We start from the raw sequence: 23745 nt of genomic DNA, 5'->3' as shown, positions 1-23745 counted from the left end.
ATATTCCAGCTCTTTAAAAACTCAGGTTATAGCAAGATAAAGAGGCATCCATGTGTGAAGTTAACTGAGGCATTCTTACCCTGCTGGTAGAAGGCATTCCCGCTGAGATATAACCGTGAGTTTCTAGCAAGTTCAGGGCCAGCGTGCTGGTGGCACCTTTGGAAAAGCTGTGTCTGCATCTCTTTTGTCTAAATCACAACTCGTGCCAGCAGAGAAAAGATTCTCAGAAGGCTGATACTTAGTGCCTGCCTAGTGTGTGTTGATGGCTGCTCTGAGTTACTATATTAATGCACGTATTCATTAATGTAATGTGAAATTTTCATATGAATTATTCCTCAGACAACAGTAGGAGACACAAAAAACACTAATAATTTAAAGATAAGGAATCTGAAGCACAAAGATATTAAATATATTCATAAGGTCACAGGGCTGGTAAACAGCAAGGCTAATAACGTGGCTACAGATAAAAGTACGAAAGATATGAAATAATAATATGTAATAAATCAGTGTAATGTAATATGGTATGTATTTATGCATATTAATGATTTATTAATAGCAATGTGGATAACATTATTATAGGAATATGGTGTTAATACAGTGAGAAATTATTTTTCTCGACAAAGAAAAGTCAAGTGTGTCCTGTATAGTATGTACTTATATGTGTGTAGATTTATAATCATGTAAATTATGGAATAAACACAGTAGTGTGTGGCTGTCATACCCTTCCAGTGAACGCATGGGCAAATTATAGATTTCCTGCCTTCTCTCTGTGATCACTGTGTGTTTCAGTGTCTGTTAGCTCGCTCCACCTCAATGCTCTCCACCAAGGAAATTGGTCCAGTTCTGTGAACAGACAACAGGTTAAGGATGCTATGGCTTCTGAAATAAGCTAATTAAACAAAAGCCAGCTGAAACTAGGAGGTAATTAAACTCTAATATAGAAACTGGGGGGGCAAAAAAGAAATAATACCATTATTGGGTAATAATACCATTATTGCGGTACTTATCCCTTTGAACCTGTGTTCTCTCACAGACCTGGGGTTTTGGATTTCACCACCTCAGAGCAGAGATCGGGGAAGCTCCAGAATGATAAATAGAATTTAAGGGATTCTGTGTACTCAGTACCCCTGACACTTGAAAATCCCAACATAAGTTCTCTCTGTAGAAAAGTACCAGGAATCCAGACTCCTAAGGATTCTCCAGATGGTATTCTGCCAACTCTTTGCTCACATACCAATAAATCTTATAAGTAGAAGAAACACACTAATATAAATAAACCAACAAACTAAATGACAGAAGCCAACAGGTAAGGAGGGAACAATGTAAGAACAAAATCAGACAGGTTTCAACACTTAAATATCAAAACTATCATAAATAATTAGGTAAAACAACATACAACCACTATATGAAACGTTTTTAACGTGTAAAATGTTTACAGACTCAACGTGGTATTGAAAGATACAGGAAGACCAACATAATTTCAGAAAATATTAGATTTGCAAAATAACCAAATATGACCTATTCAATTAAAAATATGATTAAAAATTAAACAGATGCATTAGACATTAGATGAAGAGAATTAATGAACTACAATATATGCATGTGATAATATACATATAAAAACAATATATGTAACAAAATAATAAGTTGTTAAGTATATAAACATAATGTTTATGTGTATATATTTGTGTATTTATATATTTCAGAAAAATGACTGATATATTTCAGAAAATATTTCAGAAAAATTATCCAAAAAGGGTAATAGGGGATAGAGACCAGAATGAGAAGGGATAAGTAAATTTAATCTGAGATACAGAAAGAGAAGCCAGAAATAATAAGGTGGAGAAAATGTTAAAAGAGATATTGAAATTTTTTCCAGAAATGTTGAAAGGCATGAATCTACAAATACAAGAAGTACAATGTGCCAGGTGAGAAAAGTAAGAAGAAATGATTGACTATCAAAATAAAATCCAGCCAGATTAAAAAGCCATATTACTTGCCAAAATTATTATACCATTACACAAACAAAGACAATCTCAACAAGATTAATGTAATTCATAAAACAGTGGAAAAACACACTGACGACATTGAAAGCTAAAGATAATTAAAAGCAGATACTTCAGGAGAAAGTCTCTTCCAAGACTGCTACACAAACATCCTCGTACAGAACAAACTGTCTCTGCCTCTGACGGGAAGACATGCAGACTATGTGTGACCTAGCAGAACTGCCTCTTATCATATCCACCCTCATTCCCTATCTTCTTGGCCAGAGACTTCTCCTGTAAGTACCTTGCTCCATCAAACACTGTATCCATACGATCAACAGTGCAGGGGCCAATCCCAGTCAGTTTGTCTCAGGCAGCATTTAATGAAGGCTGACACCCAGGGCGATCCAAGCAGAAGGGGAGACCAGCCTGTTTGCAGTGTTGACACCTCCACTCTCCAGGGCCCCGGGCCTCACCTCCCCACAAACCCCGTAAACCCCCAAGGTCTGCCTTAGAAATCCAAGTGGCTTTTGCCTCAAGTGTCCGTCTTCGTCTCACCACTTGTCTTGAGGATTTATCCCAGGGACAGCAGGATGCATTAGTGACTGCGTAGACTTCACTTGGCCGAGGAGGCTTTTAGGACAATGATGTCATCCAGTGGTCAGTCTTGAAGCTGAAGTGAATCCCTTCCAGGAGCAACATGGTGTCATTGATCACCTCACCTAAGATCAGTGACAGTTTTTATATCAGCTTTTCTAATTGGATCCCTCCTGTTAGGGAGAGAACTTCCTGCAAGATGCTCGTAGGAATGAGTCAGGTGTGTCACCTGGAACTGAATGCCCAAGGGTCCCTTCCCTGTGGAGAGAGCTCCTCAGGTATCTGAAGGCTACACCATCTGCTAGGGGCATTTCCTAAAGCAGGTGATGGTCTCAGACCACCCAGCGGGAGCACATCACCATTTTTTTAAGACAGAGGTGAGTTCATGCCTGGTGTCCATCACCAGTAATGTGCAGGGTGTCCTGGAAAGAAAGTGTTGTTAAAACTGCCATGACCTGCAGGCAGGACCTACGTTGTTCAGGGAGCATAGGATGACAGGGCATCCCATGTGCCCTCCAGCCTGGCTGGGTGAGCTTAGGTGTCCCAGCTGAGTTGGAATAATTGACTCTGCTCCTTGTTTTTGGAGTGAAAGCTGGAAAGAAGCCTGTTCCCTATGTCCTATGTTTTTCCAAAAGACAGTCCTGGTGGCATCCATCCACCTCCGAGGATGGCTAAGAATGGGGTCTGGGAGAGGCATCTGGACATGTCAGCAGGTGTTTACACAGGAGTTTCAGGAGCTGGTCCATGCCTTCCTGTTTCTGGAGGCTGCGTGGTAAGTTAGGGAGGATGGAGAAGGGGGGTCCAGGGAGGGCAACTCCAGCAGTCAGGTATTTTAAATAAGGCATCTGCAGCACTAGGAGGGCACACAGGGCACCTGCCTTGAGGGGGAGAGACAGGCATTCTTCTGGAAGACGGAGCATCTGTGATGCCTCTCCCTCCGCCACTTCCCAGGGCCTGAGGCGTCCCCTCCCCGGGCGTTGGGGTTGTTTGTGGCTCTCCCTGCATTACCGTAAAATTACCCTGCCAGTGACAGCAACTCAGAGGTCCCATTTCTTCCTATCAGCCTCTCAACCTCAGCCATAAACATTTCATCCATAAGCGTCCAGCCCAGGAGGGAAGAGGGCACTTTTGTTAGAGAGACCCGTTACATCCCTGCCTGTGACCTGCATGGACAAACGTCCAGGACCACCTCCATCCAACAAGGGAATCCAGGGACTGGAACCAGAATTGAGTTTAATGCCCAAGGTCCCCTGTGGACAGGCCGTCACGCAGAGGTCCAGCGTCGGACCAGCCTGCAACATCAATTAGGAAAGAAAGTAAAGATCCTGAAGGTTTAAATAAGTCCATATAGTCTCTCTCGTGCTTCCGTTACCCAGGAGCCAGCTGAGTGGTTATGTTCCCTTTCTGGAAGCAGTGGAATTGTGACCACACTGCCTTAGTCAGTGAGCAAAATCCTTTTGAGCAGGATTTTGAAGAGACCAGCCATTGCCTACCAAGGTCAGTAGTTTGTGGACGGTGAGGGGCAAGGACTGTCCATGCAACGCAGTCAGCTGTGCCTGTCAGCCTGTGAATGAGTAGATTTTGTGATAAAAGTTGCCCTGAGGTCAAACGACAAATAGTCCAGTACGTCAAACTCATAACGCAGATATGTCTCAACACTGCGTCCACGGTCAGCTGATGCAACTGCAGTAGCAACAGTGTCACCTGAAAGCGGGTCAGGAGAGATTAGGCCCCAGAAGGGCCCGTCGGGGATGCAGTGGGGCGTGGACACAGCTCGCTGGACGGCTTCCGGTCAGCCTCTCAGCTGAGCTGATGAAAGGACCACGTAGAGCACCGTCATTCTTCCCCCAAGGCCCTAAGGGAACAGTCCGGGGCCGGGGCTACTTTGGGGGTGGCGACCTAAGGGGTAACAGCGTTCCTTCCGCGTGGGAGACGCTGACCGTGCGAAACCACCCACGTCGTTTAAGGAGCTGTAGGGAACAGGCCCCTGAAATTTGTCCGGAGTGGATCGGCCATCCCTTCCGTGCAGAGCGAGGCTTGACTCTCCTTCGCACGGGGCCCCCTGTGGACGCCGAAGATGCCGGGCAGTGCAGGCGTCCGGCGGCTCTGGAGGCAGACGGCGAGGAAGGGGTCAGCGCGAGAGCTTCAGCGGCGGCGCCCGGGTGCTCCCCCCCGAGGGCACGCCGCTCGGGCTCAGGCAGCGCGGGGCGTGGGCGCCAGCGGGTCCAGAAGGGACCCCCGAAAAAGCAGCGGGCTTGCCTGCCCTGCCCGGGCCCTCGGCTCAATCCAACTGCCCCTCCCCAGCAGGCCCGGCACGTCCGTCGCGGCCACACTTGCACGGCCCCTCGAGGGCCGCAGCTCTCGGCCGGAGGAGGGTGCGTGTGCGTGGCCTTCCGCCTCGTTCGGGACCTGGAAAGCTGGCCTCGTGCTCAGCGACACGGCCTTCCGCGTCCCGCCCGGCGCTCGGGAGCCGTAAGCAGGGCCCGTGTGGCCGGCTTCGCTCGGTGCCGTGCCATGCGCCCAGGCCCAGGGGTTCGGGAACCGGGGGCCAGTGGGTGAGCCCGTCGCCGGCTTTGGCCTGTGACTGGCCTGAGAGTGTTTGCCCCGGGTATCTCCTCCTCTTCTGACCTGGGCTCGGGGCCCGGAGTCCTCTCTTCTCCAGAAAGCGTCTTTGCTGCCGCAAAAAACTGTGGAGAACTCTGCGGGTCTGGGATTTTTACCCTGTTTCACACGCGCTGCAGAAGACACGGGCCTCTTGGATCACTTGTTACGACACTAACAGCTCGGTCTTAGTGCTGGCGTCCATTCTCTTTCCCCCACAAGGCCCAAGGGCCGTGCGGAGTGACCCAGCTGTGTGCTCCACACACACGGGGTTTGTGTCACAGCACAGGAAGCACCATGGGTGACCGTGGGCTGCAGACAGGCCTGCCCACCCTCTGCCCCCTGGGGGGAGTTACGTCTGTTTTACTGAGAAGCAAACAAATCTGCCTTCTCTGCAGAGGACACGTCATCTCTCTCCGGCAAGGACTCTCGATGTTCAGACAAATTTAAGAGATTCCACAAAGCAAAAGGCACTCAGTGCCTCTGCTCTAAGACGTGTAGAAACACAGGAGATTCCTGGGGACTCGACTCCCAATACTGTGGAATAGTCGGACAAATTAGATCTTCAGATAAAAGCCGTAGAAGATGAAAAGGATTACTGCCTAATGATTAATATGTTAATTCACCTGGAAAATCGAAGAATTCCAGTCTTATGTGTGTATCGTTAGTCTCCAGATACATAAAGCAGTTTCTACAGGGAGAAACTGTTGCATCTCTCTAACACATCCTGAGATCTCAGCGCTCCTCTCTTAGAAACTGATGGAGCTACAGGAAAGAAAGTTAGGTCCCTCCCTGGGCCTCGCGCTCCGTGGGACCCACTGCACGAGGTGGGTTGAACCGGTACCTCGGTCCGGGAGGGGTGCCTGCCTGTGCCTGAGAGCTTGGGCGGCCAGTGCGGCTGCTCCGGGACCTTCCATGCTGAGGAGAGGACCGTGAGTGGTGCTGTGGAATAATTATGAAAGTAGGTCGAGCACGTGACTGAATCCACATTTCTCCTTGTTGAACCAAGTGCTGACAGACACGGAAAATAGGCCTGAAGGGATCCTGGGCGTTGGATCGGAATCAGAGGGATGAGTGTGAACTCGTTTGAGTAGTTCTGTACACAAGGATGCAAGTGAATTGGTCCCAGATGTACATCCGTGTGAGTAGATGTTCCAGCAGGATGGTAGTTTATTCTTCATATTGGTTGCAGTGTCCGGCTCAGAAAGGCCGTCTAGTTTTCTGCCACTCTGCTTCACCTGACTCTGGCGTTTGTCCTTTTTACATTCACCTTCCCTGTAGTAACTCGTCCTTCATCCTGTGTTTTGACCACCCCATAGCAGGCCGTCCGTCCTTCCTGGGAAGCGGAGGATCTTCTCTCCCATCACGGTCTTGGTTGCAGGATCTTCTCTCCCATCACGGTCTTGAGGTCAGTGGACAGAGGGCACCCTTGCTCTGGAGGCACTAGCTCCTCAGTTACCCCCTCCCCTTTACTCAAGGGGACACTTGACACAGCGGGAAAAACAAGTCTTGTGTCCTGGTATCTTTGTGTCAAAGCTGATGGCACCCCTCTTCCCCTCTTTCTCTTTCCGTTCATCCCAAAGGGCATCTTTGCTACCAGTGCATCAAACTGTACAGGACAGCTGACCCTTCAGTGCATGTCTTAGCTTTAAGAGTAGTACATACTTTTTAACAGGTGCTTGGTATTTCTTAAGCATGATAAACAAGGAATTTCCTCGTGCTTTCTACTTATTAGAAAACAGTTAAAATGAGAAGTTCAGTATGTAAGCCCCACAGACATTAAAACGTGTGCACAAACTATCACACGTCAGTGTTTCCATGTTTGTATTATCGTTGGTGTCTTCTGCTGCTTTGAGGTCTTCAGAGGCTTTTCTCTTTTTACCTAAATTTAACCTTCTGTCCTGATTCTTTCATCTCCTTGTATGTTTTTCAAAATACACCTCTTGTTTCCTACTCCCATTCTTTTTTTAAAAATTCACTGTCATTTATATCTGTAAAGATAGTGTCTCCTCATATGTCATCCTCATTTTTAGGAGTGCATGGTGTCACAACCTTCTGTGTTCATCCATTTCTTAAGTATTTTTAACCACTCCTGCACCTCTGGAAAATTCTCAGTTGTTACCTTACAAAGTTCATGTTATATATCTGAAGGTAAATAAAGGAAATACAAATCAATAGTCATTTAAAATAATTTTATTAATTTCATGTATGTATTGTATCAGCCATCGAACAAAATGTTTTTATAGGTCTTATTTTAATTGAAACTATTACTGATACTTGAAAGAAACTTTCATCTGGAGTAATTTAAGTAAGAATTTTGGTTTAATGATAAAATTCAATGAAACATGTAAGCATGAAATGATGGTAAAAGAAACATGCTATCCCTTTGACCCTTAAAATCTTTTAAATTTATTACCAGATTTTGAAGTCTAGAATAACTGTTTACAACAACGGCCTAACAAAGAGGAAAATCCATACATGAGCTCTTCCTTATGCACAGAAATCGTGGACTAGGAGACCCTGACTAGATGGTCCTGCAGCTCCACTAAATGATTCAATGTATGAAAAGCGGGTTTTCTTTATGCATACATAAAGCCTAGCATACACTAGCCTGAGGTGAGGGTCATTACGCATCCTGACATTGTAGGATTACTCTGGATTAAATTGAGTTGAAGGCGGAATGCAGTGTTGAAACCCCAGGGACACCTGGGAACAAAGACTGAGCAAAGGAAAACCAGCCCCAAACCAGTTCTGAGTCCGCACTCCACGCCCACCGTTTTCTCTTTGGTGTGTCTTGATGCAGCCCTGCGGGACGCTGTAAGCTCTGTGTGCCAAGCAAGGCAGGTTTCTGCGGTGACGTGTTTAATTTTGGAAGGAAGAACATCTGTAATACTCATTCCTGTTTGCAGAATTGGAGACATACTGGTCCAGAGACGACACTGGGTGTAAGAGGATGTGTGTGGTGAGGTGAGGGTTAGGGATGATCTTCTTGCCTCGTTCTTTTCGGCAGTTCTCCTTGTCGGGTGATTGAGTCGCCCGCCGGAGCGGCAGTATTCTCCTGTTCATGTCGACAGGACAGGACAAGGCTTGTAAATGTATGAACTCGGGTTGAAGCATCCTTCCTGCCCCTCCTGTGACCTCACCTCGGTCTGCCCACATTCCGCTGGTCCCTTCCGAAGCCCGGTCTCAAGATGCTGACTGGAGGCCTGGTGGAGGGCAAGCCAGGTGTCTGGAAGAAGGGGACTGACATGGCTGTCGGGGAGCCCCGGAGACTGCTCGGGTGCGGGACCCTCATGTCTGTGCCCACACCTGCCGTGAGCCTCCAGGGGACCTGCCCCCACCCCCCCCAGGTCCAGTTACGAATGTGGGAGGGCGACAGGTCACCTGAGTCCCCATGTGAGGTGTGTGATGGAGCATTCTGTAGTGGAAAGAGAAGTAAGGTGACCGAATCAGCGGGGTGTTGCTCCTTAACGAAACGTAGGGTGTTCCAAAAAGAGAAATGAGGGTGTGCGTGCAGATGGTAAATCCCAGCTGAAGGAAGGGGTCAGGGTTTTACCCCCTCCTAGGCTGCCTTGGGCTGGGCTGGGCCACACAGAGCAGGGACCGGGAAACCCAGGTGGAGGCTGTGCTCGGTAAGGGGGCGCCATGCTGACGTGAGGAAAGCCACCTGTGAAAGCGCAGGGCGTGTCTGAGATACTGGGCCTCTAAGGTGTTAAAGAGGGATGATGTGGTGCGTTCGCCAGTCCAGCCCAGGTAGAACGGAGGCTAAAAAGTGATGTGTAGCATCCCGTGTCCCTCAGTTTATTTTCACTTGAAGAAAAGTGTTTATCACTACAAGAGCACATAGAACATAGTTGCTGTTTGTACCTACTGATAATTACATTCTTGTTCTACGTTAGAAACACTATAAAAGAGGGCTTGAATCCCATTTGAGCCATGTATTGATATTTCTGATCAGATGCAGAAGCTAAGTTTGACTTGTAAAATTTATTTTTAAAAGTATGCCTGTCTTACTCAATGATCAAAACAGTAATGCATCAAATCCCAGAGCTTCACACTCAGGGATGCCTCATGAACGTTGCTGTTGATAAACTGTATGTTGTTGTCTGTTGTCTGTTGTTGTCTTTGTCTTACAAAATACTTTGTATTTTCTGGGTTTTCTGAGAAATTAAAGTACTCGTAGGGCTTCCCTGATGGCGCAGTGGTTAAGAATCCACCTGCCAATGCAGGGGACACAGGTCCAAGCTCTGGTCTGAGAAGATCCCACATGCTGCAGAGCAGCTAAGTCCGTGCGCCACAACTACTGAGCCTGTGCTCTAGAGCCCGCGTGCCACTACTGAGCCTGTGTGCCACAACTACTGAAGCCCGCGCGCCTAGAGCCCATGCTGCACAACAAAAGAAGCCACCGCAGTGAGAAGCCTGTGCACCACAACAAAGAGTAGCCCCTGCTTGCCGTAACTAGAGAAAAGCCCACACACAGCAACAAAGACCCAACACGGCCGAACGTAAATAAATAAAATAAATTTACTAAAAAGAAAATTTAAAAAATAAAGTACTTGTAGCTGGTAGTTTGTTTATACCATTGTTTTTATTTTGTAAGTGTTACTTTAGTGAATGCTCAGGAAAAAACACACTAAGGAAGTGTGGATGAGGCGTTGAGAGTTTAGTTAATCCATCTGATGTCGTTTGGAAGACCAGCGCCCCTAACAGGGCTCTTCAGCTTCGGCTGTACTGACATGCGAGGCCGGGTAGCGCTTTAATCTGGAGGGGCTGACCCGTGTGCTGCGAGGTGTTCAGTAGCGCTTCTGGCCTCTAGCTAGTAATTCAGCAGTATCCCCCCCCCGCTCCCCGCCCCATGGTCACAACCAAAACTGTCCCCAGATGTCCCCAGGGAGCAGAGTCAGCCCCTGGACAAGAACCTCTGGTCTAAGCCATGTCCCTGACCATGGGGGTTACGTCATCTTGCAAACCTTACCAGTGGCCAATCCCAGGGTCTCCTGGCCAGAGTCCTTTTCTGCGAGTGGAAAGATCACATCTTCTTCTTTGACCCTGTTTTTAAACAAATAACTTATTTTCCCTGACAGTTGTCAGTTTTGACATTAGAAAACCCATCTTGCAGACTGAGTCCTCAGGATCACTGGTAACTCAAGTGTTCTCAAGACTAAAGGTCTTAGGTAATCAGGAATGCATTAATCATGTCTTCCTCTACAGTATTTGCATTTTGGGTTAATTACAGACTAATGAGCATGCCTTTTATGTGATATTTTAGTTCACTTATACTGTTATAAATATTTCAGCTTTGTGATAATTAAGTAAATTGAATATTATTAATTAGAAATGCAATCAGTGGGTGTAGCTAAAAATTTTTAAATAGTACTTTTAATATATTCTTTGAATAAAATTCTTCATGAAGATTTTTTTCAAAATCAATTCATGAGTTAAAAAAATAAATGGTTTTCTGATGACAGAAAGCTAGATTCGTATAACTATACACATAGGGTGTATTTGCTAGACATCTGATTCTGTTGCTCTTTACAGACACGCATACAGAAAAGAAGTGTTCCATAGAATCATTCTGAAAGAGAAATTGTTTCATTTACGAAGTAATTCTTTATAAAGAATTCTTTACAAAGCTACAACTTCATCATATCATGCAAGTTTTATAGACAGCTGTGAAATTTTTAAATTGTAACATATCCAAGAAAATTAGCTAAGAGGTCAAACTTTTTTGATGAAAATTAAATCAACTTTTTATAAAGATCGTGCTATTTTTATTTATTCAGGTATTTTTCAGACATTCCTTTTTTATTAAAAAAAATCACTGCTAAAATAAACTACATTTAAAATGTAAATGAGTATGGCATAGCATCTTTGAAAGGACCTAACATTTTCAAATTTCAAAATTCCACATTAGCTGTAATTAATATTGACTTTTGGCTTTGTCTCTTCATACGCCACTTACAATTGCTCTTGAACTTTTCTTAAATTGTGTCATTATCTTATGACCAATCCAGGTTTCTGAAATATTAAATTAAAAGTAGTTACAGTAAATAATATTAAATTTGAAGTCTCAAGGTTTCATATAAATTGTCTTTTATTAAAAAACTCATAATCTCTTTATTTCTACATTTGATTACTATTGGGCATTTTAAATTACAGTTAAAATTCATTGCGATTTTATGTGACAAGGTCATTTTTCTTGGATTCTTGAAAGATTGAATAATGAAAAATAATGATACCTTTGAAAGAGTTTATTCCTCCAAAAAGGCCCACTAAACCACTACAAATGTATTTCAAATATAATAATTTTTTATCTTTTGTAACAGGCCTAGTTAAGAATTTTGCCTGTCCATTAGAGAGTTATTCGGCAAGGAAAAAAAAGTTACATATATGTGAGTAATCTGATTAGTCATTGGGTATATTCCATGCTTCCTGATATCAGCTGAAGCTGAATTAAATTAGTCACTGGTACGTTTGTCGGTTGGAGCCAGAAAGTCTGCCCTATTTAATTTTAAAATCATTTGCACTGAGTAAATTACGGACCCAGCCAGGAAAGAAATCACATTACTTCAGAATTAGCAAGATCTATATTTTTTAGAGGCGGAAGATAATTATTGCCTCTTAAATGATGGAGTAGGTTTGCAGTTTTTTAAATCATGTCAAATATACAGTTATAAAATATTATCTTAAGGATTATTTAAATTACTCAGGCTTAAATTTTATAAAGAGCAATGTTTACAAAGAAAATTAAAACAAAAATAAACTAAAAAAAGTGTCCTAATGTTCCATAACAGTGTCGATCGTTTGCCTTTAATTTCATTCAGCTTTTATTCACATTTGCTGAGAGCCTGATTCATGGTAGCTACTAGCATTTGATTCTTAAAATTCTGTGGATTAGATTTTTTACTGAAGTGTAGTTGATTTACAATGTTGTGTTAGTTTCAGGTGTACAGCAAAGTGTATCAGTTATGCATATGTGTATTCTTTTTCAAATTCTCTTCCCACATAGGTTATAATACAATATTGAGTAGAGTTCCCTGTGCTGTACAGTAGGTCCTTGTGGATTATCTATTTTATATAAAGTAGTGTGTATATGTCAATCCCAAACTCCTAATTTATCCCTTCCCTGCCTTTCCCCTTTGGTAACCAAAAGTTTGTTTTTTAAGTCTGTGAGTCTATTTCTGTGTTGTAAATAAGTTCATTTGTATCACTCTTTTAGATTCCACTAGATTAGGTATTATCTTCCCCATTATTCATATTAGGACTTGAGGCTGAGAACGTTTCAGTGCTGGCCCAGACACCGCACTGGGAGTGGCATCACGGGATGCGGATTCAGGTGTAACACGCTCTGCTCTGTCCCATTCACCTGTCTATAGCGGGTGTCATAGAACTGCAGGTGCCCATTTGTCATGTTCTTGACTTCCGGTTGATATAACTAAATGTACTTGAATTACTATTTTTTCTCTTTTTATACAGTGCAAACTAGAATACCAGGCATGCATCTTAGGAAAACAGATCTCAGTCAAGTGTGGAGGGCGTTGCCCGTGTCCTTCAGATCCGACCGCCGGCTCAAGCAGGAATATGAAGAGAGGTGGGTGATGAAAATTTATTTATACTTTTACATTTGTTTCGTCTATTAAAATATTTTGCGGTGAATGTTAAGTCATTGAATACACAATTAAATTTACTTCTATACATATACTGAACTTTTATAATTATACTGTAAGTGAATTTTTTCTTCCTTTAGCCTCAATTATTATAGCAAGTAATGTCTTTCTGTAGATTTCTGTTATTTCAATAGTAACAGCTGGCTGATTATTTCTACATATAAGAAAACTACAGTGATGCCTCTTGTGAATTATTCTGCCTAAAATGCGTGTTTTACATCTCTTTTTTAATTTAGAGCCAACAACTGATCAGTAGTAACATAGTAAGTGATAAATTAGTTTGGTCAAAATGAAACTGGTAAATCAATTAATACTAACCTTTTTAAATAAAGGTGTCTACCCCATGTAGAGCGTGTGTATGTGTGTGTATATGTGTGCCTGTGTGTATATAAAATTTCCTGCTGAAGAATTTTATAAGTTAAACTTTCTTTCAATTAGAGTTCTTAAATCTTTATTTTTATTGGTTTGATGTGTAATAAAGTAATGAAGTACATTTAACCCGACACAGGTTACAGCATATAAATTGACTTTTACAGGTTATATATTGTGGTTTACATGGCATTTTTATATTTGAGATATTGTTTATGCCTTTCAAAACAATCTCCATGGCTGCTAGTTTCAGTTCTTCACAGCCGTAGTTGAAGGAAGAAATGCTGGGGCCAGGTGTTTCTTTGAGACAAAGACTGTTTCATAAGCATCATCGTCAACATTTATCATATTTTTATAGCCATCTGAATCTTGTAATTTAACAACTGCTATTGTGGGTCCTTAATGCAGAGAATTTGTTTTTGCCTTTTTCCTGACAAATATGAATAATGGATATGCATAGGAAAACAACTTAGTGGATGTGAGGTGGATTTAGTATAAGCCGTTATTGTCTTAAACATTCTATACCTGATATTCCATGTTACAGTCCCATGATCAATATTTTATTAGAGATAAAACTTTTGAAGTTCATTCATGCCATTTATATTGGTCTTTACTTGTTAAGTAACATTTGAGATAATAATTTTAATTTTTGTGTGTGTGTTTTGCTCCTTTAGCATCTTTTTTTTTTTTTAAACATGTTTATTGGAGTATAACTGCTTTACAATGTTGTGTTAGTTTCTGCTTTGGAACAAAGTGAATCAGCTATACGTATACATATATCCCCATATCCTCTCCCTCTCGCGTCTCCCTCCCACCCTCCCTATCCCACCCCTCCAGGTGGTCACAGAGCATCAAGCTGACCTCCCTGTGCTATGTGGCTGCTTCCCACTAGCTATCTATTTTACATTTGGTAGTGTATATATGTCCATGCCACTCTCTCACTTTGTACCAGCTTACCCTTCCCCCTCCCCGTGTCCTCAAGTCCATTCTCTACGTCTGTGTCTTTATTCCTGTCCTGCCCCTAGGTTCTTCAGAACCACTTTTCCTTTTTTAGATTCCATATATATGTGTTAGCATACCGTATTTGTTTTTCCTCATTCTGACTTACTTCACTCTGTATGTCAGACTCTAGGTCCATCCACCTTTCTACAAATAACTCAATTCTGTTTCTTTTTATGGCTGAGTAATATTCCATTGTATATATGTGCCAGGTCTTCTTTATCCATTCATCTGTCGATGGACACTTAGGTTGCTTCCATGTCCTGGCTATTGTAAATAGTGCTGCAATGAGCATTGCAGTACATGACTCTTTTTGAATTATGGTTTTCTCAGATATATGTCCAGTAGTGGGATCACTGGGTGGTATGGTAGTTCTATTTTGAGTGTTTTAAGGAGCCTCCGTACTGTTCTCCATAGTGACTGTATCAATTTACATTCCCACCAACAGTGCAAGAGGGTTCCCTTTTCTCCACGCCCTCTCCACCATTTAATGTTTGTAGATTTTTTGATGATGGCCATTCTGACTGGTGTGAGGAGATACCTCATTGTAGTTTTGAGGTAACGATTAGTGATGTTGAGCATGCTTTCATGTGTTTGTTGGCAATCTGTATATCTTCTTTGGAGAAATGTCTATTTAGGTCTTCTGCCCATTTTTGGATTGGGCTGTTTGCTTTTTGATATTGAGCTGTATGAGTTGCTTGTATGTTTTGGAAATTAATCCTTTGTCAGTTGCTTCATTTGCAAATATTTTCTCCCATTCTGAGGGTTGTCTTTTCGTCTTTATGGTTTCCTTTGGTGTGAAAGCTTTTAAGTTTCATTAGGTCCCATTTGTTTATTTTTGTTTTTATTTCCATTTCTCTAGGAGGTGGGTCAAAAAGGATCTTGTTGTGATTGATGCCATAGAGTGTTCTGCCTATGTTTTCCTCTAAGAGTTTTATAGTGTCTGGCCTTACATTTAGGTCTTTAATCCATTTTGACTTTATTTTTGTGTATGGTGTTAGCAAGCGTTCTAATTTCATTCTTCTACATGTAGCTGTCCAGTTTTCCCAGCACCACTTATTGAAGAGGCTGTCTTTTCTCCATTGTATATGCTTGAATCCTTTATCAAACATAAGGTGACCATATGTGCATGGGTTTATCTCTGGGCTTTTTTTTTTTTTTTTTTTTTTTTTTGCGGTACATGGGCCTCTCACCATTGTGGCCTCTCCCGTTGTGGAGCACAGGCTCCAGACACACAGGCTCAGCAGCCATGGTTCACGGGCCCAGCCACTCCGCGGCATGTGGGATCTTCCTGGACTGGGGCACGAACCCGTGTCCCCTGCATCGGCAGGCGGACTCTCAACCACTGCACCACCAGGGAAGCCCTATCTCTAGGCTTTTGATCCTGTTCCATTGATTTATATTTCTGTTTTTGTGCCAGTACCATACTGTCTTGATTGCTGTAGCTTTGTAGCATAGTCTGAAGTCAGGGAGGCTGATTGCTCCAGCTCCATTTTTCTTTCTCAAGATTGCTTTGGCTATTCGGGGTCTTTTGTGTTTCGATACAAACTGTGCAATGTTTTGTTCTGGTTCTGTGAAAAATGCCATTGGTAGTTTGATAGGGATTGCGTTGAATCTGTAGATTGCTTTCTGTAGTATAGTCATTTTCACAATGTTGATTTTTCCAATCCAAGAACACGGTATATCTTTCCATCTGTTTGTAACCTGTTTAATTTCTTTCATCAGTGTCTTTTAATTTTCTGCATACAGGTCTTTTGTCTCCTTAGGTAGGTTTATTCCTAGGTATTTCATTCTTTTTGTTGCAATGGCAAATGTGGGTGTTTCCTTACTTTCTCTTTAAGATTTTTCGTCATTAGTGTATAGGAATGCAAGAGATTTCTGTGCATTAATTTTGTATCCTGCTACTTTACCACACTCATTGATTAGCTCTGGTAGTTTTCTGGTAGCGTCTTTAGGATTCTCTATGTATAGTTTTGTGTCATCTGCAAACAGTGACAGCTTTACTTCTTTTTTTCCGATTTGGATTCCTTTTATTTCCTTTTCTTCTCTGATTGCTGTGGCTAAAACTTCCAAAACTATGTTGAATAAGAGTGGTGAGAGTGTGCAAACTTGTGTTGTTCCTGATCTTAGTGGAAATGGTTTCAGCTTTTTGCCATTGAGAACAATGTTGGCTGTGGGTTTGTCATATATGGCCTTTATTATGTTGAGGTAAGTTCCCTCTATGCCTACTTTCTGGAGGGTTTTTATCATAAATGGGTACTGAATATTGTCAAAAGCTTTTTCTGCATCTGTTGAGATGATCATATGGTTTTCCTCCTTCAATTCGTTAATATTGTTTATCACATTGACTGATTTGTGTATACTGAAGAATCCTTGCATTCCTGGGATAAACCCCACTTGATCATGGTGTATGATCCTTTTAATGTGCTGTTGGATTCTGTTTGCTAGTATTTTCTTGAGGAATTTTGCATCTGTGTTCATCAGCGATATTGGCCTGTAGTTTTCTTTCTTTGTGACATTTTTGTCTGGTTTTGGTATCAGGGTGATGGTGGCCTCATAGAATGAGATTGGGAATGTTCCTTCCTCTGCTATATTATGCAAGAGTTTGAGAAGAATAGGTGTTAGCTCTTCTCTAAATGTTTGATAGAATTCACCTGTGAAGCCATCTGGTCCTGGGCTTTGTTTGTTGGAAGATTTTTAATCACAGTTTCAATTTCAGTGCTTGTGATTGGCCTGTTTATATTTTTTATTTCTTCCTTGTTCAGTCTCGGAAGGTTGTGCTTTTTTAAGAATTTGTCCATTTCTTCCAGGTTGTCCATTTTATTGGCATATAGTCACTTGTAGTAATCTCTCATGATCCTTTGTATTTCTGCAGTGTCAGTTGTTACTTCTCCTTTTTCATGTCTAATTCTGTTGGTTTGAGTCTTCTCCCTTCTTTTGTTGATGAGTCTGGCTAATGGTTTATCAATATTGTTTATCTTCTCAAAGAACCAGCTTTTAGTTTTATAGATCTTTGCTATTTTTTCCTCCATTTCTTTTTCATTTATTTCTGATCTGATCTTTATGATTTCTCTCCTTCTGCTAACTTTGGGGTTCTTTTGTTCTTTCTCTAATTGCTTTAGGTGTAAGGTTAGGTTGTTTATTTGAGATTTTTCTTGTTTCTTGAGGTAGGGTTGTATTGCTGTACACTTCCCTCTTAGACCTGCTTTTGCTGCATCTCATAGGTTTTGGGTCATTATGTTTTCATTGTCATTTGTTTCTAGGTATTTTTTGATTTCTTCAGTGATCTCTTGGTTATTAAGTAGTGTATTGTTTACCCTCCATGTATTTGTATTTTTTACAGATTTTTTTCCTCTGATATCTAATCTCATACCGTTGTGGTCAGAAAAGATCCTTGATACGATTTCAATTTTCTTAAACTTACCAAGGCTTGATTTGTGACCCAAGATAACCATCCTGGAGAATGTTCCATGAGCACTTGGGAAGAAAGTGTATTCTATTGTTTTTCGATGGAATGTCCTATAAATATCAATTAAGTCCATCTTTTTTAATGTATCATTTAAAGCTTGTGTTTCCTTATTTATTTTCATTTTGGATGATCTGTCCACTGGTGGACGTGGGGTGTTAAAGTCCTCTACTATGATTGTGTTACTGTCGATCTCTCCTTTTATGGCTGTTAGCATTTGCCTTATGTATTGAGGTGCACCTATGCTGGTGCATAAATATTTACAATTATTATATCTCCTTCCTGGATTGATCTCTTGATCATTATGTAGTATCCTTCCTTGTCTCTTGTAATATTCTTTATTTTAAAGACTATTCTATCTGATATGGGAATTGCTCCTCCAGTTTTATTTTGATTTCCATTTGCATGAAATATCTTATTCCGTCCCCTCACTTTCAGTCTGTATGTGTCCCTAGGTCTGAAGTGGGTCTCTTGTTGACAGCATATATACGGCTCTTGTTTTTGAATCCATTCAGCCAGTCTGTGTCTTTTGGTTGGAGCATTTCATCCATTGACTTTTAAGGTAATTATCCATATGTATGTTCCTATTACCATTTTCTTAATTGTTTTCTGTTTGTTATTGTAGGTCTTTTCCTTCTCTTTCTTTTTCTGCCTAGAGAAGTTCCTTTAGCATTTGTTGTAAAGCTGGTTTGGTGGTGCTGAATTCTCTTAGCTTTTACAGTCTGAAAAGGTTTTAATTTTTCCATCGAATCTGAATGATACCCTTGCTAGGTAGAGTAATCTTGATTGTAAGATTTTCCCTTTCATCACTTTAAATATGTCCTGCCACTCACTTCTGGCTTGCAGAGTTTCGCCTGAAAGATCAGATGTTAACCTTATGGGGATTCCCTTGTATGTTATTTGTAGTTCTTCCCTTGCTGCTTTTAATATTTTTTCTTTGTATTTAATTTTTGATAGTTTGATTAATATGGGTCTTGGAGTGTTTCTCTTTGGATTTATACGATATGGGACTCTCTGCGCTTCCTGGACCTGATTGACTATTTCCTTTATCATATTAGGGAAGTTTTCAACTATAATCTCTTCAAATATTTTCTCAGTCCCTTTCTTTTTCTCTTCTTCTTTGGGACCCCCATAATTCGAATGTTGGTGCACTTAATGTTGTCCCAGAGGTCTCTGAGACTGTCCTCAGTTCTTTTCATTCTTTTTTCTTTATTCTGCTCTGCAGTAGTTATTTCTACTCTTTTATCTTCCAGGTCACTTATCTGTTCTTCTGCCTCAGTTGTTCTGCTATTGATTCATTCTCGCGAGTTTTTAATTTCATTTATTGTGTTGTTCATCATTACTTGTTTGCTCTATAGTTCTTCTAGGTCCTTGTTAAATGTTTCTTGTATTTTCTCCATTCTATTTCCAAGATTTTGTATCATCTTTACTATCATTACTCTGAATTGTTTTTCAGGTAGACTTCCTATTTGCTCTTCATTTGTTTGGTCTGGTGAGTTTTTACCTTGCTCCTTCATCTGCTGTGTGTTTCTCTGTCTTCTCATTTTGCTTAACTTACTGTGTTTGGGGTCTCCTTTTTGCAGGCTGCGGTTTCGTAGTTCCTGCGGTTTTTGGTGTCTGACTCCAGTGGTAAGGTTGGTTCAGTGGGTTGTGTAGGTCTCCTAGTGGAGGGGACTAGTGTCTGTGTTCTGGAGGATGAGGCTGGATCTTGTCTTTCTGGTGGGCAGGACTGCCTCCATTGGTGTGTTTGGGGGTGTCTGTGACCTTATTATGATTTTAGGCAGCCGCTCTGCTAATGGGTTGGGTTGTGTTCCTGTCTTGTTAGTTGTTTTACCTAGGGTGTCCAGCACTGTAGCTTGATGCTCATTAAGTGGAGCCAGGTCTTTGCATTGAGATGGAGATCTCTGGGAGAGCTCTAGCTATTTGATATTACGTGGAGCTGGGAGTGGGAGGTCTCTGGTGGACCAATGTCCCGATCTTGGCCTTCCACCTCAGAAGCACAGTCCTGACACCTGGCCAGAGGACCAAGATCCTGTCAGCCACACGGCTCAGAAGAAAAGGGAGAAAAAAAGAAGGAAAGAAAAAATAACTAAAATAAAATAATTAAAATTAAAAATAATTATTAAAAATTAAAAAGTAATTTAAAAAAGAAAGGAAGAAGAGAGCAACCAAAGCAATAAACGAATCCACCATTGATAACAAGTGCTAAAAAGTATACTAAAAAAAAAACCCCAAAACCAGACAGACAGAACCCTAGGACAAATGGTAAAAGCAAAGCTATACAAGCAAAATCACACAAAGTCCACTGCCTCAATTTTGGGATGATTCTTTGTCTATTCAGGTATTCCACAGATGCAGGCTTCAGCAAGTTGATTGTGGAGATTCAGTCCGCTGCTCCTGAGGCTGCTGGGAGAAGTTTCCCTTTCTCTTCTTTGTTCGCACAGCTCCCGGGGTTCAGCTTTGGATCTGGACCCGCCTCTGTGTGTAGGTCGCCTGAGGGCATCTCTTCTTCGCTCAGACAGGACGGGGTTAAAGGAGCAGCTGCTTCGGGGGCTCTGGCTCACTCAGGCCGGGGGTGGGAGAGGTACGGATGCGGGGCGAGGCGGCAGAGGCCGGCGTGACGTCCACCAGCCTGAGGCGTCCTGCGTTCTCCCGGGGAAGTTGTCCCTGGATCCCGGGACCCTGGCAGTGGCGGGCGGCACAGGCTCCCCCGAAGGGAGGTTTGGATAGTGACCTGTGCTCGCACACAGGCTTCTTGGTGGCGGCAGCAGCAGCCTTAGCGTCTCATAATCGTCTCGGGGGTCTGCGCTGATAGCCGCAGCTCGCAGCCTCTCTGGAGCTCCTTTAAGCGGCGCTCCGAGTCCCCTCTCCTCGAAGCCCGAGCCTCAGCTCCCAGCCCCGCCCGCCCCGGCGGGTGAGCAGACAAGCCTCTCGGGCTGGTGAGTGCCGGTCGGCACCGATCCCCTGTGCGGGAATCTTCCCGCTTTGCCCTCCGCACCCCTGTTGCTGTGCTCTCCTCCGCGGCTCCGAAGCTCCCCCCACCGCCTCCCGCAGTCTTCACCCGCGAAGGGGCTCCTAGTGTGTGGAAACCTTTCCTCCTTCACGGCTCCTTCCCACTGGTGCAGGCCCCGTCCCTATTCTTTTGTCTCTGTTTATTCTTTTTTCTTTTGCCCTACCCAGGTATGTGGGGAGTTTCTTGCCTTTTGGGAGGTCTGAGGTCTACTGCCAGCCTTCAGTAGGTGTTCTGTAGGAGTTGTTCCACATGTAGATGTATTTCTGATGTTATTTGTGGGGAGGAAGGTGATCTCCATGTGTTACTCTTCCACCATCTTTCAGGTCTTCCAATAATTTTAATTTGAAAAGCTGTGTTATGTTTCCGTTTTAGTAAAGCCAGTAATCTATTTTATTAATCAAAAGTCAATTAACTGATTTGCAAGTTAGTGGTAAGCTGGTGTTCGAGCATTAGACGCCGTGCAGAGAGGCACCCGCAAGTGTACGAAAGGCTGTGAGCTGCCTTGCAGGCTCCCGTTCCCGCTTGCCTCCCTCCAGTCCCGAGTCCCCACCTCCGAGCTTCGTTCTTCTGGATACCCACCCCCACCCCGTCTCCCAGTCCAGGGGCTCTAGTGGAGATCAAATAAGGATGGTCAGCATGACCTTGAACACGCTGATCAGCTCCTGTGTAATTAAGAGCGAACTGTGTGTGTTTCCTATGGACTGAAGTGCTTGGATGGCTGTGCCTGCCTCAGCCCTGCCCCCTTTTACATCTTGGAATACACCTTCCTTTGAAAGTCACTTCGGGTATGAAGTGCCTCCTACCTTGGTATTGAACACCCACATCTCCTTCTCTTCATCGGAAACTTTTAAGGACAGCATTTGAGGAGAGTCATCCTAAGTGCACGTGGACCTCTCACACAGCTTTTCTTCTTCAGGGAACCCTCAGTAATATGTTCTGCCTTTAAACTTGCTTTTGTATGAGAAGAGATGTTTGACGTGGGGTTGCTGTATCATAACCTCCCACGAACTGCAGAATGAACTAAAAGTGCATTAGATGGAAGGTTACACCTGTGAGAAGAAGACCGCTTGTTAACAGGATTGTGTTGCATGTTCAAATTCTGTGCATGGTGTTTATATTGTTATGTTAAGAAGGAAACTTCCTAGATCCGTATCAGCAGAGGATAGAGAGCGTTTGTGGTCAGTGTATGTAGAAACAGAGGCGAGAAATACTTAAACTTGTCCTGCTCTGATGGATTGTCAGGGAAAAGCGAGTCCAGGATGTTAGCAGCTGCTGTGGAAGAGCAGTGAGGAAACTGTGATGTCATTTCTACATAGCACCAAAGGCCAAGAGATGTGGGGAATGTAAGACCCGGTTCAGTACCATTTCCCATCTTTCATCTGCCGTTTACATTGGAAGCAGGCCTTCAGCAGACTGTACAGCCCAAGGAATTCTATTCAATGTCATCTCTGTTCTGTAAAAAGTGAGGAGGAAACTACCAACAATAAAACATTGCTTAAATCTTTCTAACTTCCTACCTTTGCGGTCAGATTGATTCAGTTATGTTTTCACTCTGTTAAGATCAGAATGGGTTCTTTAAATCTCCTTGAAATATATTAAAACTAGTAAAATATATTGCATTTTGTCTATATAGAAAGGAAAATAAAGTTCTCCCCTCTTCTGCTAAAGTATGCAGTAAAGGATGGGCACAAATTGGGCCAAGTATATCCATTCAAATAACCCAAATAAAGAAAAATAATTTACCTTTTAAAAAATTCTAGATTTTTGCTTTATGTAACTAGATAAGCACACCCCTCTTTAATCAGTAATCTAACTATATACAGTTTTCTGCTTTTCTGACTCATAAAATCAATATTACAGAGGCCAGTGCTTCTACGTCCCTTTACTGCATTACTTCCTTCCCCTTGTAAAAAAATTCATTGCTTGATCACAAATATATAATTATCATTTGGAAGGTGAATCAACTTCATTCAAAGAATATTTCTTTATAGCTGATTTTTAAAGATACCTGAAATATTTTAGGTAGCCAGGCTGCTACACGATTCATAGTTGTGAGCATGAACTGTGTTTCAACCGATTTTCTGTACACACAAAAAGCAATCCTAAATCTTAGAGGGAACTTGCAGAGCCAAAGGTCAAGAACATTGGAAGGGGCCTTAGGAAGCATTTATTTTGTAGTTGGTAACACCAAACTCTAAGGAGTGTACCCTAAACATATCTTAAATTATCTACTCATCCGTGGTTTGTAAGCACCGCACAGTTTAGACCCGTGAGAGATCTTAAGGGCTCCATTTGGTTATTCATTTGGTTGGCTAGATTCAGAAGATTCTTTTAATTGACATTTTTCTTCTGCTTTAGATTTGAGTATCGTAAGGCCCCAAATGCTTTTCTTGTTATGGGTTTTATGTACCCACTATGGCTTTGTATATCTAATCTCTTAAAATTTTTATTAATTAAAATAATATGACTTTAATATTTTTTATGGTCACCTGTAACATGCATGTAAACAAACGTTCACATACCTTCATATTTTGAAGTGTTGAGTTTGAGTGGAGATAGCCATAGAGATGGAGGAGAAAAAGACCTATCAAAGACGTTAGCATCATCAGAAAGAAAAGTAAACAAGTGCTGGAGAGGGTGTGGAGAAAAGGGAACACTCCTACAGTGTCCGCGGGAATGTAAAGTGGTGCATCCACTATGGAGAACGGCGTGGAGGTTCCTGAATAAACTAAAAATAGAGCTCCCATATGACCCAGCAGTCCCACTCCTGGGCATACACCTGAAAAAAATCAAATGAGTATGTCAAAGAGCTATCTGCCCAGCCATGATCACTGCAGCGTTCCTCACACTACCCAAGATATGGAAACAACCTAAGTGTTCGTTGACAGATGAACGGATAAAGGCATTGTGGTATATACATATAATGGAATACTACTCAGCCTTTAAAACAAAAAAAGAAATCCTGCCGTTTGCAACAACATGGGTGAACTTAGAGGACACTCTGAGAAGGGAAATAAGACAGACCAAGGAAGAAAAGCACTGCAGGTC

General features: G+C 42.4%; 1 protein-coding gene across 5 annotated transcripts in view; it reads left to right on the top strand.

Annotated features, from left to right (window-relative positions):
• The window catches only part of SPOCK3 (SPARC (osteonectin), cwcv and kazal like domains proteoglycan 3), a 376452-nt gene that overhangs the window by 250207 nt on the left and 102500 nt on the right, over nt 1-23745 (top strand). For all 5 annotated transcript variants that reach the window (XM_065878631.1, XM_065878630.1, XM_065878629.1 and 2 more), the window contains one exon: nt 12660-12774. In XM_065878631.1, coding sequence (XP_065734703.1) covers nt 12660-12774 — 115 coding nt within the window. The remainder of the gene's footprint in view (nt 1-12659; nt 12775-23745) is intronic.

This window comes from Phocoena phocoena, chromosome 6, assembly GCF_963924675.1.
Source record: "Phocoena phocoena chromosome 6, mPhoPho1.1, whole genome shotgun sequence".
Taxonomy (NCBI): domain Eukaryota; kingdom Metazoa; phylum Chordata; class Mammalia; order Artiodactyla; family Phocoenidae; genus Phocoena; species Phocoena phocoena.
The sequence above is the reverse complement of the archived record's forward strand: the minus strand, read 5'-3'. Positions and strand labels throughout refer to the sequence as shown.